Source organism: Mustela putorius, unplaced genomic scaffold (assembly GCF_011764305.1).
Source record: "Mustela putorius furo isolate JIRA1106 unplaced genomic scaffold, ASM1176430v1.1 tig00537248_pilon_pilon_pilon, whole genome shotgun sequence".
Classification (NCBI taxonomy): Eukaryota; Metazoa; Chordata; class Mammalia; order Carnivora; family Mustelidae; genus Mustela; species Mustela putorius.
Window position 1 is genome coordinate 7,085,247 of NW_025422387.1, and position 15,057 is coordinate 7,100,303.

Genomic DNA, 15,057 nt, shown 5'->3' on the forward strand with positions numbered 1-15,057 from the left:
AGCTAGATCTCACGACCCTGAGATCACCACCTCAGCAGAAATCAAGAGTTAGATGCTTAACCAACTGAGTCAGCCAGACGCCTTGCTTTTTAGCTCTTCAAAGCTAAAAATGGATATAGTTTTTAGGGGCGCCTGGCTGGCTCATTTGGTGGAGCCTGCGGCTCTTAATCTCAGGGTTATGAGTTTGAACCCCACAATAGGCATAGAGCTTATATAGAAATAAAAAGAAAATTAAAAAGATAGCGTTTTAAAAAGAGCTTGTTGTATTAATGTGAGAAAGAACAAATTGAAGGAATTATTGGTTAAAGAATGCAAGTGATCTAAGTCAGATCTTGTGTATGAATGCTTATGTGCATGTATATTTTTTGAAGAAAATGTGTTTCAATTTGAGAATTGGAAAATTGGATATGCTTAGTTACAATTTTTATTTAAAAAATAGAAGTGTTCTTTCATTATTGATTTGATTATTTTATCCTACAAAATGACTTTACCTAATTTGCCCATGCCTGTTTGTGGTTCAAATAAGGGAAATACCTTAAGTCTGATGATTTCCAAATTATATAATTTTGAGAGGCTTTCTCCTCCTATATAAAATAAAAGAAGTCCAGCTAGAAATCATTTTACCTTTCTGCTATAAATTTTTTAGTGGATTTGTGATATAGCAGTGCAAGTTCTATTGCCAGATCCTAATGATAAATTTCAAAATCTGTATTAGGAATTAAATATTATTGAGTTGATCTGCTCTCCTGCTCATATCTGAGATCTTACGGTATTGAACCATTCCTTTTTCGTAGACTTGATAGAGCAAGTATGAGTGGGGGAAGGGCCAGAAACAGAAGGAGAGAGAGATTCTCAACCAGTGTCCTCACTGAGCAGAGCCTGATGCAGGGCTCCATCTCACAACCCTTAGAGGAGTCAGGATGCTCAATGGACTGAGCCATGCAGGTGACCCTGTACCATTCCTTTTTGAATTGGGGCATACATATCCCCATTTTTTAGTGCTACTTGTAGTCACAACCTTTATTTTAAAGGTTTTATATTGTAAATATTTGACTTGATATAAAATTATTTTTATGCAGGGTAACAGATATTACAGTCTTATTTTAGTTTATCAGAGAATGTACCAGAGAATAACTGCAAGAAAAGTAAATAGATAGGACTCCCCCCCCCTTTAAAATTACTGCTAAATACACCAGGAAATTGACACCAAATCCAAGGACAAGGACTTAAATAGACATTACAGTTCAATTTTAGTTATGAGTGAAAAAATATTTTAAAAATTCTTATACGGTCCATTTTTTATTTTCTTGATGAAATGGTAACTGGATATCTAATCAGAGTTTGTTTTTATGTTGGGGCAGTTAGGAGGAATTGAATGTTGATCTTAGTCACTTGTATACTTCCATGGTAAAACTAGCTTTAGTTCATTTATTGCTTATATGTATTAGGAAAACTTACTGTAGGGGAGAATTATGTTTACATACAGATACAAAAAGTTTAAACTCCTGTCTTATGAACATAGGCTGATGAAGGAGGGTTGGGATGAGAAACGATATCCTGATAACTACAGAAATGAGGAAAGGAAGCAGTGGGTACAGAGAACTTTGTCCCGCTCAGAGATCCCCAAAGAATCCCTGTCCCCTCCCCCTACCTCCTGCCAGAATGTTGGGTTTCAAAGAATGAGCAGATTAACGGATATCAGGAGTAGTGTGGCCTGGGCTGAGAATAAGGATAATTTAGGCAAATTACGAGTTAATAGTACTGTCTGAATCGTTACAGTCTGCCTATATGGCATATCTGTGAAGGTAAAGGGAACAAACTCAAGGAACATTAGAGTTTCTACTGTTGGAAAGAAGTCATATGGTAAGGGAACTACCAAAGGCCAAGACCAAATAGAAATTCAGCCCCAAAGTCTCAGCAGCCACCCCTTAGTGAGCCAGCCGGGTCTCGGCATGCCTGGGAGAGCTGTTGCTGTGGGACATAGGCCACACAGCTTCAACTGACTCACAATGGCATTGTCAATGCTAGCCTCTTTGAGAAACTCTTCCTCTATATTGCCTTCACTATGGAAGAACCAAAGGGCCTTGAAAGAGGGTAAGATAAAGTTTCAGACTTGGGCTCAGCAAAAGAGGGACTTCAGGCTGGGACCAGTGCCAAAAACTTCGTGTGTTACAGTGGGGATTGTGTTGCTGTTGGTGATTTTCCTGCCAGGCTTGTACTGTGACCCTGGATCTGTGTATTACTCTTCTTACGAAACAGTCATCCTCAAGAGTCTGACAGTCAAGAGAAGGGAAGACCCAGGGGAAAAGGCATCCTATACACTAATAATGCAGGGCCAGAAGCAGGTGATTCAACTGAAGGTGAAGAGAGACTATTTTGTGAATAACTTTCCAGTCTTCAGCTACCACAATGGGGTCCTGGGGCAAGAAGTGCCTTTCATCTCGCATGACTGTCACTACGAAGGCACCATAGAAGGAGTCCCGGGTTCTTTTGTTTCCCTCAACACCTGTTCAGGCCTCAGGGGCATCCTGATTAAGGAGGGGAAGGCCTATGGCATTGAGCCCAGGGACACCTCAAAACAGTTTGAACATGCGTTGTACACCATGGCACCCCAAGCTCGAGTGTCCTGCAGCGTCACTTCCAAAGGCAGCCAAGTGGTGTCCACCAGCCGGCAGCAAGGGAGCAGGAAGCCTCGCAGTCTACAGGCCCTGCCGTCCTTTTGGTCACACACCAAGTACGTGGAGATGTTTGTCGTGGTCAGCAACCAGCGCTTCCAGATGTGGGGCAGGAACGTCGATGAGACAGTCCAGAGAGTAATGGACATCACTGCTCTGACCAACATCTTCACTCGGGGCATAAACACCCAGGTGGTGCTGGCCGGAATGGAGATCTGGACCGAGGGGGACCTCATCGAAGTCCCAGCGGACTTGCGAGTTACACTGAGGAATTTCAATAGCTGGAGACAGGAGAAGAAGCTCTTCCCCCGGGTGAAGCACGATGTTGCCCACCTGATCGTGGGACATCACCCTGAAGACGATGTGGGACAGGCATTTCTCAATGGTGCCTGTTCAAGAGGCTTTGCAGCCGCTGTTGAATCCTTCCACCATGAAGATGTCCTCCTGTTTGCGGCGCTCATGGCCCATGAGCTTGGGCACAACTTGGGTATTCAGCACGACCACTCGGCCTGCACTTGTGAAGATAAACTCTCTTGCCTCATGCATGAGAACATCACTAAAGAAAGTGGCTTCAGCAACTGCAGCTCTGACCACTTCTACCAGTTCCTCCGGGAACACAAAGGGGCCTGCCTGTTTAACAAGCCGCGGGCCCAAGGTCGCCTGCGTAGGCAAGCCACGTGTGGAAATGGTGTGTTGGAGGTGAATGAGGAGTGTGACTGTGGACCTGACTGTGGTAGTAACCCGTGCTGTGACGAAACATGTAGGCTGAATGAGCATGCACAGTGTAGTGACGGACTGTGCTGTTTTAATTGCCAGTGGAGACATAAGGGTTTCATGTGTCGTTCTGCGCTTGGAGAGTGTGACCTCCCAGAGTATTGTGATGGTTCCTCTGGAGAATGTCCCAGGGACCACTATAAGCAAGATGGTACATCGTGTGATATGATTCACTATTGTTTTATGGGCCGGTGCAGGAACCCTGATACTCAGTGCGTGGGTATATATGGGTCACCTGCAAGGTCAGCCCCAGAAGACTGTTATATTTCCATGAACACGAAAGGGAACCGGTTTGGAAACTGTGGCATTGGGGCTTCAACTAGTCCAAAATATTATAAGTGCTCTGATAAGAATATATTTTGTGGGAAACTTATATGTACAAATATTAGAAAAATACCAGAAGTCAAACACCAGCATACACTAATCCAGGTTCCTCATCAAAACGACTTCTGCTGGAGCATGGATGCCTTTAATGATACTGATATCCCTGATGATGGAGACGTGGACACTGGCACTCTTTGTGCCCCACACAAAGTCTGTGTGAATTACTCCTGTAGTGATCATGCCGTGCTTAGGTACGACTGTGAACCAAAAGAAATGTGTAATGGGAAAGGAGTTTGCAACAATTTAAGGCACTGCCATTGTGAGGCTGGCTACGCCCCCCCTGACTGCAAAGCTCCAGGAAATGGGGGTAGTGTGGACAGTGGTCCCCCCGGCAAATCACCTGATGAAAATCTAAGTGTAGGAGGAAGTGGCATTCTTACTAAACGGAAGAATGAAATGAATTTTTTTTACAAGGTGACTTTCATACTACCCTCATTTCTTTTGCTAGTATTGTTGATTTTAGTATTTTCCATTAGCTTTAAGGCTGGAATTGAGTCAACAGAGATGCCAGGAGCCTCCTCAGAGGAGACCACAGAGACTACTGAGGACACAGAGGACTTACCACAGGACTTAGGAAAGAAACCCACGGATATCTCAAAGATGGGTCCAGAGGGGGCTCCAAAGGAAGCCCCACCACCAGAGGAGGCACCCCCACCGCAGGAGGTCACCCCACCACAGCAGGCCCCCCTGCCACAAGAGGAGCCCCCACCACAGGAGGCGCCCCCTTCCCAGGAAGTGCCCCCTTCCCAGGAGGCGCACCCACCCCAGAAGGTCCCCCAACAACCGGTATCCCCACCCCCGGAGGGCCCTTCACCCCCGGAGGCCCCTTTACCCCCAGAGGCCCCTCTACCCCCAGAGACCCCTGCACCCCCGGAGGCCCCTGCACCCCCAGAGGCCCCACCACCTCCAGAAGCCCCACCGCCCCCGCAGGCCCCACCTCCAGAAGTCCCAGGAGGGTCTGCACCATAAGAGGTAGCAGGTGAAGGACAGGTATAACCGAAGGTATAAAAATAGTGAAGGAAGAAACCAAATACATCAAATATCTCAAGCACTGAGGGGAGATGAGAGGCTCATAGAGGCAAAGGTGAAGTGAGAACTGATGGCTCCAGTGCTCTAACTGGACTATATAGTATAGAGAAACATAGTAATCTGGGAGGAGCAACCCAGGTTTTAATATTTACTTTAGCAATTCGGTTATACATTGATACATGAAATCAAATACAAAATATTCTGTAGTATTGCCTTATCCCATTTCATGAAACAATATATTTAACCTTTTCTCATAGATCATTGTATCAATACCTTGTATCATTTGGCTCAATTTCTAAGCTAAAATTATTTTTCAGGGCATACCATCTTCCATCTACATTGTTTGACACAACTGTATTATCTGTAACTATCCCGGGATTATTCACCCATGTCACATCAGTATATTATTTTAGGAACATTATCTACTGAGTACTCTAATTTACTATGACAGTTTTTATTCATGAAATACTGGTAATTTAAAATAAATAAAGGCAATTTTTGGATGAAGCATCACCACAGACTCGATGCAGCCTAGTAACTGGGGATTATAAAATTGGGGCTCTCTGGAAAGAGCTGGATCTGATTCAGGGATCCAGGTGAATGGGGCAGGGTAGACAATGGAGGCCAGGGGACAGACACATACACAGTGTTGAATTCATTTGAGTTTTGTTTATTCTCTTGATTTTTTAGTTTCTATATTAAAGTTGATATTTTATCTATTGACAATTCATGGGAACCTCTAAAATTACAGGTAACAATACATGAACTTTGTGATAACTGATGCGTCATGGTTTAAGAAAAGCCTACAGACAGGAAACTTTAAGACTGTTGGAACAAAATGGTACCAATACATCAGATCCCCCAACTATTCAGAGTCCTACTGCAGTATTTACATTTTATGTAACAATGTGCGGGGAAAAAAAAGAAACATGATTTTTATTCTAAAACAGATACAATTTTAATCATCTTTATTGTCATGTTGTTTTTATGACCCATGTCAATATCTAGTGGGTGTTTTACAAAAAACCTCAAGCATAAGAGAGAAGAGTAGAAACTATCTTTCCTAAACACCCTGAGCGCTCTTCTCCTTGGATGCTAAGAGCATGAGAGCTGTGTAAGCTTGGCATCTTGTGTTCTCCTAGCCTAACAAATCCAACTCTTCTCTTCAGAAGAAGAGAACCTTCTGATTAAGGGGCCTTTCATCTTCCCTCTCCCTAAATCTCAAGTGTTACTCTCTGGCTGGTTGGTCTTAGACACCAAACTTCACTTCCTTGGGCCTAGGTTTCTGCCTCAGTAAGATGGACACACAAAGGACGCCTCTCACAGACTGGCTGAGAGATTAAGTTGGGTGACGTGTGTGACGGTATCGAGTGCACTGCTTGGCATACAATGGGTACGCAGATCAACACTGATTTTAGGAGATCTAAAATCAACTGGGTCGATGGATGTAAGAATGTATGAATTGTACGTTGTTCAGCTATGGTAAGATCTACCACTACCGAGTCACAGTACTGAACTTCCTTTATACCTCTGACATTCTGATCTATCACGTACATGATCATTTGCAAACACATTCTACTTCCCCTCCTAAATTGAAAATCTCTGCGGGTGAGGAGGAGTAAGATTTGGCTGATGTGGCAATCTCTGCCTTGGGCCCAGTTACAGGTAAGCCTGGTAAGGACTTTCTTCCTTTCCTTAGAGCCCTCCTTTCAAGACCATGTGGCATTAAAAGCAACCTGCTGCTTGGACCCTAAGTCAAAGATTCCAGCTTTCTCCCTCTTCTGACCACATCCTTAGTCCTTAATGTGCAAATGGCTCAGGACAGGCCAACTTGCACATTCGTGGCTTGCTGTCCAATCTCGGTGCTTTTTACACAAGTCCAACTGGACTGTGAAGCTGACATGTCACCTCTCCTCATTCATTCATTCAACCACTGCTGAGTCCTTACCTATGAACTGTTGTACTAGTACTAGGGACATGGAAAAAAAGTAAGACAAAGCCTCTGAACCAATGAAAAAGAAAAAAAAAAAGACTGCAAACCTGGCACCAACAAAAAGATAACTCCATGATGCGTCAGGCTGTAATATGTGTAATGGAGCAGAATGAAGCTGTGCAAGGGGAACAAGAGTGATGTGAAGGTGGAATTCTATTTGAAGCCAATGGTCAGAGAGGGGAAGAGCCCATCAGGGAGAGGGAAGTCGAAGTGGAAGGGTCCTGAGATGGGAGCATGCTTGGCATGTCTGAAGAGCAGCAAGGAGGTCAGCATTATCTGGACAGAGTGGGCATGGTGGAGTAGCAGTTGAGGGCTGTGGATGGAGACAGGTCACGTGAAGACTTGGTAAGGGCTGGTAAGGACTTACGTTTCTATTTCAGTGGAGATGGGAAGCACAGAAGGCCTCCTTGCTGCTCTTCAGACATGAAGAGCATGCCCAGGTGGGCATGGCAGCTAGGCAGCAAGAAGACTGGGTCTGGAACTCAGGAGGAAAGTCAGCCACACATGTCTATTTGAGAGTTGCCAGTCCAGAGATGATATTCAAGCCACGGGACTGGTGGCCACTGCCCAGGGAGCAGAGCCAGCAGACAGAGAAAGGAACAGATCCAAGGATTGGGTGAGGGCTTAGCTCCAGGGTGCTCCATGTGTAGGTGTTGACAAAATGAGGACTCAGGAAAGAAGTGGGGGGAGGAGAAGTGGCTGGTTTGGTAGGGGAACCAGCAGGAGAGAGTGCTGTCCCAGTGGTTCCAACTAAGAAAGTGTTTCTAGGAGAGACTTACACAACAACACCAGTCCATCTGCAAATTCTCGTGGCTCTACTTTCAACATCTATCCAGAATGAGACCTCTTACCACCACTGCCACCGACCCCCACTCTCCGGCACACTGCAAGCCATCATCAACTCCTTCTTCCCTTCTCCAACCACAGAAGTCTTTAACTGGTCTCTCTGCTTCCACTCTGGCTCTCCCTCCTAGCATCCTGTTTTCCACCCAATGGACAGAGTGATTCTTTTCCAAAGGTAAGTCAGAACACTCCGATCATCTTTTAAGTCTTAACAGTAGGTCCAAGGAGAGGATCGAGTGTTGATCATTTGATTTGACAATGGAGAGTTATTCATCGGTATCCTGGAGCAGAGCAGTTTGGATGGATGGGTGGGAATGAAAGCTTATTCTACTGGAGTCAAAGTGTCAAGGGTGAGCCAAACAAACATTTGTGTTCCACTGTCATCAGTATTCAGAGAAACACAGATCATATAGCCGCACAAAGATGTTGCTACACAACCACAAGACTGGCTATTAAAACTAAAAATTCCAGGGCATCTGGGTGGCTCAGTGGGTTAAAGCCTCTTCCTTCGACTCAGGTCAAGATCCCAGGCTCCTGGGCGCCTGGGTGGCTCAGTGGGTTAAGCCTCTGCCTTCGGCTCAGGTCATGATCCCAGGGGCCTGGGATCGAGTCCCGCATTGGGCTCTCTGCTCAGCAGGGAGCCTGCTTCTCCTCATCTCTCTCTCTGTCTGTCTCTCTACCTATTTGTGATCTCTCTCTCTCTCTGTCAAATAAATAAATAAAATCTTAAAAAAAAAAAAAAAAGATCCCAGGCTCCTAGGATTGAGCCCCACATCGGGCTCTCTGCTTGGCGGGGAGCCTGCTTCCCCGCCCTTCTCTGCCTGCCTCTCTGCCTATTTGTGATCCCTGTCTGTCAAATAAATAAATAAAATCTTAAAATAAAAAAACTAAGAAAACTAAAAATTCCAAGTGTTGCTGTGGAAGAGCAGAAGCTCTCGTAAACTGCCTCAGAAACATAAAGTGGTATGACACTTTGAAATAGCACTTTCAATTTTCTAGTTACATTTATTTTCTCTAGTTCTCTATAACTTAGCTCTTTTACTCTTTGGCAAATGCCTTAGAAATTTCTGCTTATGTGCATCACGTTACTGGACAATAGTGGTCATAAGAAGGACTCTGCATAATATTCCAAAAGGAAAGAGCCCTGTGTTCACAGATAATACAATGAACGTTGTGATGGATCCACACACAGAAATACAAGGGTAGAACAATGTGGCAGCGAATGAACTATGGCGGCACCGAACAGGGTAAGTAAGTGTAACCTTAAATACCACGTGGAACAGAAGAGGCCATGCTGCATTCCTACGGATTCGTAGGAAGTTAAGAGGTAAAATGGGAAGCACTCCCAAAATGTTAAAATTAGGTCCTCCAGAAATCCCCTCCTCCATACAAACAGTTCCCTCACAGGCAAAAAGAGTTAACACCCACCTTTTGGAGGTGTGGGAATTAATCCAAGACACTGAACCAGTGAAGCTTCTTTGTTCAAAAGTGGGTATAAAACGGCTGAATCCTGGTAAGAGCACTGAGCTATGTCAAGTTTTAATTGCCTTAGTCCCATATCCCTCTCCCTCAGGTCCCCACTAGCCTTGAAAAACTGCATCATAGCAACCAGGGTAGCTGTGAAACAGGCAGCCTACACCCCGTGGAATGGGCAGGACAGTTCACAGCCCCCCCAAAAGCACCATGGCCATAGAGATGTTACTAATTTTATGCCTGGCAGTTCCCCAGAAAATCCCCCTTCAGAGGACTTGTCTTGCTATAAACTCTTAGAAGAAAACATAAGGAAACCTTTCACGGCACTGGATTTGGCCAAGGTCCCTCTGAGGCATGATACCAAAGGCATAGGCAACAACAACAACAAAAAAACAGACGAAATGGACTGAATGAAACTTTACAATTTTGTGCATCAAAACCCACTCCTGACACAGGAAAAGGGCTACCCACAGAATGGGAGAAAATATTTGCAAATCAAGTGTCTGTCTGATAAGGGATTAATATCAAGAACATACAGGGACAGTCCTACAACTCACCACCACGAACAACAAAAGGAACGACCAGATTCAAAAAATGGGCAGAGGACTCGAAGAGACATTTCTGCAAAGAAGATACACAAATGGCCTACGGGCACATAAGAAGATGCTCAACATCACTCATCATGAGGGAAACGCAAACCAAAACTGCAGTGCGATACCACCTCCCACACATGAGGACGGCTACCGTCCAAAAAACAGACGTCCTATGTTGGTGAGGATGCGGAGTAAATGGGAACCCATGTGAGCTGCCAGTGAAAATATAAAATGGTTCCTCAAAAGATCACAAATAGACTTGCCATACGAACCAGCAATTCCACTCCTGGGTATACACCCCAAAGAACTGAAAGCAGGGTATTGAAGAGCTGTTGGTATGTCCGTGTTCATAACAGCACTATTCACAATAGCTAAAACACGGAAGCAACCTAAATTTCCATCGATGGATGACCAATGGATAAGCGAAATGTGGCGTATACTTACAACAAAACACTATTCATCCTCAGAAAGAAAAGAAATCCTGATGTGTGCCACAACAATGGATGACCCTCAAGGACCTTATGCCAAGTTGAAATAAGCCAGTTCCTAAAATATGAGTCTTGTATGAGTCCACTCATAGGAGGCACCTAGAGTAGTCACAATCCTAGAGACAGGAAGTAGAATGGTAGTGCTAGGGGATGGAGGCAAATGGGCAATGCAGACTTACAGCTTAATGACTGTAGAGTTCCAGTTATAGGTTTTAAGATGAAAAGGAGTCCTGGAAATCAATAGTAGTGAAGAATATATTGGAAGGAGAAATGGAATACTTATCCACTCTTAGAGAAACACAGCACTGAGAAAGTGAAAAGATGGCCCACAGGATGGGAGAAAATATTAGCGGATCATATATCTGATGGGGACTAGTACCCAGAAAAGATCAAGAACTCTTACCAGAAAAAGATGTCCAATTTTAAAAGGGGACAGAAATTGGAAGGGGAGGTGAACCATGAGAGACTATGGTGTATGAAAAACAATCTGAGGGTTTTGAAGGGGCGGGGGGTGGGAGGTTGAGGGAACCAGATGGTGGCTATTAGAGAGGGCACGGATTGCATGGAGCACTGGGTGTGGTGCAAAAACAATGAATACTGTTACACTCAAAAGAAATAAAAAAAATTTTTTTAAAAAGGGCACAGGCTATGAACAGACATTTCTTCAAAGAAGACAGATCAATGAGAATGTAAAGGATGTGCAATATCATGAATTGTCAGAAAAGTGCACATCAAAACTAAAATGAGGAGCGCCTGGGTGGCTCAGTGGGTTGAGCTGCTGCCTTCGGCTTGGGTCATGATCTCCGGGTCCTGGGATCTAGCCCTGCGTCAGGCTCTCTGCTCAGTGCGGATCCTGCTTCTCTCTCTGCCTCTGCCTGCCTCTCTGCCTGCTTGTGATCTCTGTCTCTCTCTCTGTCAAATAAATAAATAAATAAAATCTAAAAAAAAAAAATCCACTGGGATGGCTAAAATAAAAAAACAGGCAGCGTGGAATGTCAGTGAGGATGTGGAGAAACTGGAATCCTCCTTCGCGGCTGGCAAGAATGGAAAAGTATGTAGCTGCTTTAGAGAAGAGCTGGGCAGTTCTCGAAACGCTAAACACAGAGTTAACACATGACTGAGCAATTCCACTCCCAAGCACCTACCCAAGGAAAATGAAAACACTCGTCCAAGCAAAAACTTTTACTCCAATGTCCACAGCAGTATTATTCACGATAGCCAAAAAGTGGAAACCACCAACATGGTCATCCACTGATGGGTCCAAAATAAATAAATAAATAAATAAAATGTGGCCTATTCCTTTATTCAAAAGGAATCTACTATTTGGCCCAAAGGAAAGGAAGTACTGACACATGCTACAACATGGCTCAAACTTGAAAACACGTGAGGTGAAATAAGTCCATCACAGAAGATGACAACTTGTAGGAGTCTCTTGCTATGAAATACCCAGAACAGACAAAGTCCTAGAAAACACACTGGTGGTGGCTGGGGTCTCAGGGGAGGGGAGATATGAAGAGGGGCTGCTAATGAATGGGAGAGTTTTCTTTAGAGGGTGAGGGAAAATGTTTGAAAATCAACTGCGGTGATGGTTGTGTAATTTTCTGAACATACTACAAACCACTGAACTGGACTCTCTATTTTTTTATTACTTTTTGAAGAATTTATTTATTTATTTGACAGAGACAGAGAGAGAGTACAAACAGGGGGAGTGGCAGGGAGAGGAAGAAGCAGGCTCTCTGCTCAGTGGGGCTTGATCCCAGGACCCTGGGATGATGACTTGACCTGAAGGCAGACACTTAACCAACTGAGCCCCTCAGGTGCCCCTGAACTGGAATCTTTATTTATTTATTTTCATATGATGTCATGTTAGTCACCATACAGTACATCATTGGCATTGATGTAGGGTCCATGATACACTGTTTGTGTATAACACCCAGTGTTCCATGCAATACGTGCCCTCCTTAATACCCATCACTGGGCCAACCCATCCCCCACCCCTTCTCTCTAAGACTCTCACTTGGTTTCTCGGAGTCACAGTCTGTCATGGTTCATCTCCCCCTCTGATTCCCACCCCTTCATTTTCCCCTTCCTTCTCTTAATGTCCTCCATGCTATTACTTATGTTCCACAAGTAAGTGAAATCATAGGAAAACTGACTTTCTCTGCTTGACTTATTTGAACTGGACTGCTTAAACAAAAACGATCATGCCATGTGAATTGTATCTCAATAAAGGTGTTACTAAAAGACAAGTAAAATAAAATTACACAGTTACACTGGGATGCATACGTGGGAAGCAAAACAATTCTTTTCTTAAGGAAAAGTGGTCACCATGAGAGACAGGATCATGATTATCTGTGATGCAGGAGGATCTGTGATTGGCAATGGCACATGGGTGACTTCTACGGAGCTAAAACTGTTGATTCCGTCATTTGGGTTGTACCTACTGTAAGGACCTACTTAGCCAGAGCAACTCCATCTTGGTTAAAAGCCATTTTGTTGTTAGTGTAGTAAAACTTAAACTGACCTTGCCCCCCTCCTCCCAGAGAAACTTACTTAGAAGCAAGTCTGGGAAACCAGTAAAATATGGTTAGCTAGTTCCTAATAACAGAGCCCAGAATACAAGGCCAGTTCGGCCAGTTCTTGATAACAAAGCCAGAATACAAGGACGAGTTGGGCCAGGTAGAGAAATCCAGTCAGTAAGAAACACACATACTTTTTCCCTAACCACCAAAGAATGTAAATCCCACCGCTTGGGTGCCAACCTTGAGCACCAATTCTAACCAGAGTAATAGGTTAGGTCAAACAGCTACTATAGGGTAAATTGTAATTCAATTGGCCACCTGCGTGTGACCTAACCTGACTACAATCTCATTGGCCACCTATGTGTGGTCAGACTTTTGCTCTATAAAAGGTAATCTGTAAGATGGGGAGGGGTCGCCTTCTTCGGAGGCGGCCCTGACCGGTCAGTCAATCAATTCTTGAGCCTGTAAGCTGGGGGTGGTCGCTCTCTTCAGAGATGGCACTGGCCGGTCAGTCTGACTTCTAATGCTTGGCATAGAATAGAGCTTTGCATAACTTTCACCTTGTCTCAGTCTCGTTCCCCTGACCAATCAGTCTAACTTCTAATACTTCTAAAAATAAAGCTTTAAATAACTTTCACTTTGTCTCAGTCTCATTTCATTTAATAACGGAACTAACAGCTACAAAGCAGTCTCCCTCTCTCAGTAAAATATACATCACATAAAATTAACCATCTTTGCCATTTTTTAAGTGTACAGTTTGGTGACATTAAGTACATTCACACTGCTGGACATCCTTCACCACCATCCATTTCCAGAACCTGTCATCATCCCAAACTGAAACTCCGTACCCATCAGACAATAATCACTCCCTGTCACTCTTTTCCCCAGATCCTGGTCAACTCTATTCTACTTTCTCTATGAACTTGACCTTTTGAGGAAACTCTTCTAAAGGAAATCACAGAGGAGAAGTTAAGGTGGCAGAGGAGTAGGGGACCCTAATTTCGTCTGGTTCCTGGAATTCAGCTACATAGTTACCAAATCATTCTGAACACCTGCAAAACTAATCAGAGCTCCAAGAAAAGAATTGCTGCAATTCTACAAATAGGAAAGTGACCACCTTTTGGAGGATAGGAGGTATGAAGACGTGAATCCCAGGCAATAGATGGGTAGATAGGGCCGAGGGAGGAAGCCTGCTTAAGGAAGCTCCCTCAAAGTATTATAAGCAGGGGAGCACAAAATCGGAACTTTAGGAATCTGCTACAGTGGGGGATGTCCCTGGCTTAAAGATGCTCAGGTGACGAGGTGGGGTGGAATCCCACATCGGATAGCGTGGCCCTGGGATCCCCAAGGTCACAAGAAGAAAGTGGGGAGCCAGAGTGTGGCAGGATTTTCAGGGATAGGAGCTGGGAAGCCAGGTGAAAACAGCAGGCCTAGTGGCCAGCTTTCTGCTCTGTGTTGCCATATACTGTGAATTGCTTCATGGTGGTATGACTGCTCTCTGGGCAGGGGACAGCAGCAGGCAGAAGTACAGCGAGGCCCGCACCCCCCTTCCTGGGAAAAATGGCATGTGTTCGCACTGCAGGAGTCTGTCAAGTTTGGAGATTCAGAGCTGGGTGGGTGCCTGAGATAAAAATGCTCGGTCACAGGCTGGGTGAACAAAGAGTTCCGTCGGAAACCAGGGAGACAAGAGGTGATTCACTGCACCCGTGAGGGCTCCCTGAAGAGTGCGGGTGGGTGGTGGTGGCTAGAGATCGGGGCACGGCCATATCCATACCCCCAACCGCATCGGTGCTGAAGGCCTTCAGAGAACAAAACGGTGCGCAACACAGTGCAATCTGGAGCTGCTTGCACTGAGCCCTGCTCCCTGGTAATAGCAGGGCAATTCCACCAAGCAAGATTACCCGAGCATCCCCGCCACAGACCCCTCTGCCAGAAGACCAGCTGGAACAACTCGCTAGCACCAAGTATTCCCATTATAGGGAACTGGAGGACTTCAGCTTTTGAAATGAAAGACAGTATAGAGCATTCACAGCTTTTTAAAAATAATTATTATTCATTAGTCTTTCAGTTTCATTCTTTTCAGGTATTTTATTTTTTTTAATTTCTTTTTGGTTCTTATTAAAGTTTGTAATATATACTTTATTTATGTTCCCTTCTGTACTATTTTATTGTAATTTTATTATATATAATGTTATATATATTATTATATTATACATTACATTTATATATGCATTTTGTATTTCGGTATAAATACATATGTTTGTATATAATAATATATATTTA

General features: G+C 44.3%; 1 protein-coding gene across 1 annotated transcript; it reads left to right on the forward strand.

Moving 5' to 3' along the window:
• Window positions 1-4,802, forward strand: LOC101692145 (disintegrin and metalloproteinase domain-containing protein 1a-like). The gene has a single exon (XM_004753410.3). The coding sequence runs from the start codon at window positions 2,010-2,012 to the stop codon at window positions 4,800-4,802; it is 2,793 nt and encodes a 930-aa protein (XP_004753467.2). The 5' UTR covers window positions 1-2,009.
• The last annotated feature ends 10,255 nt before the right edge of the window (window positions 4,803-15,057 follow it).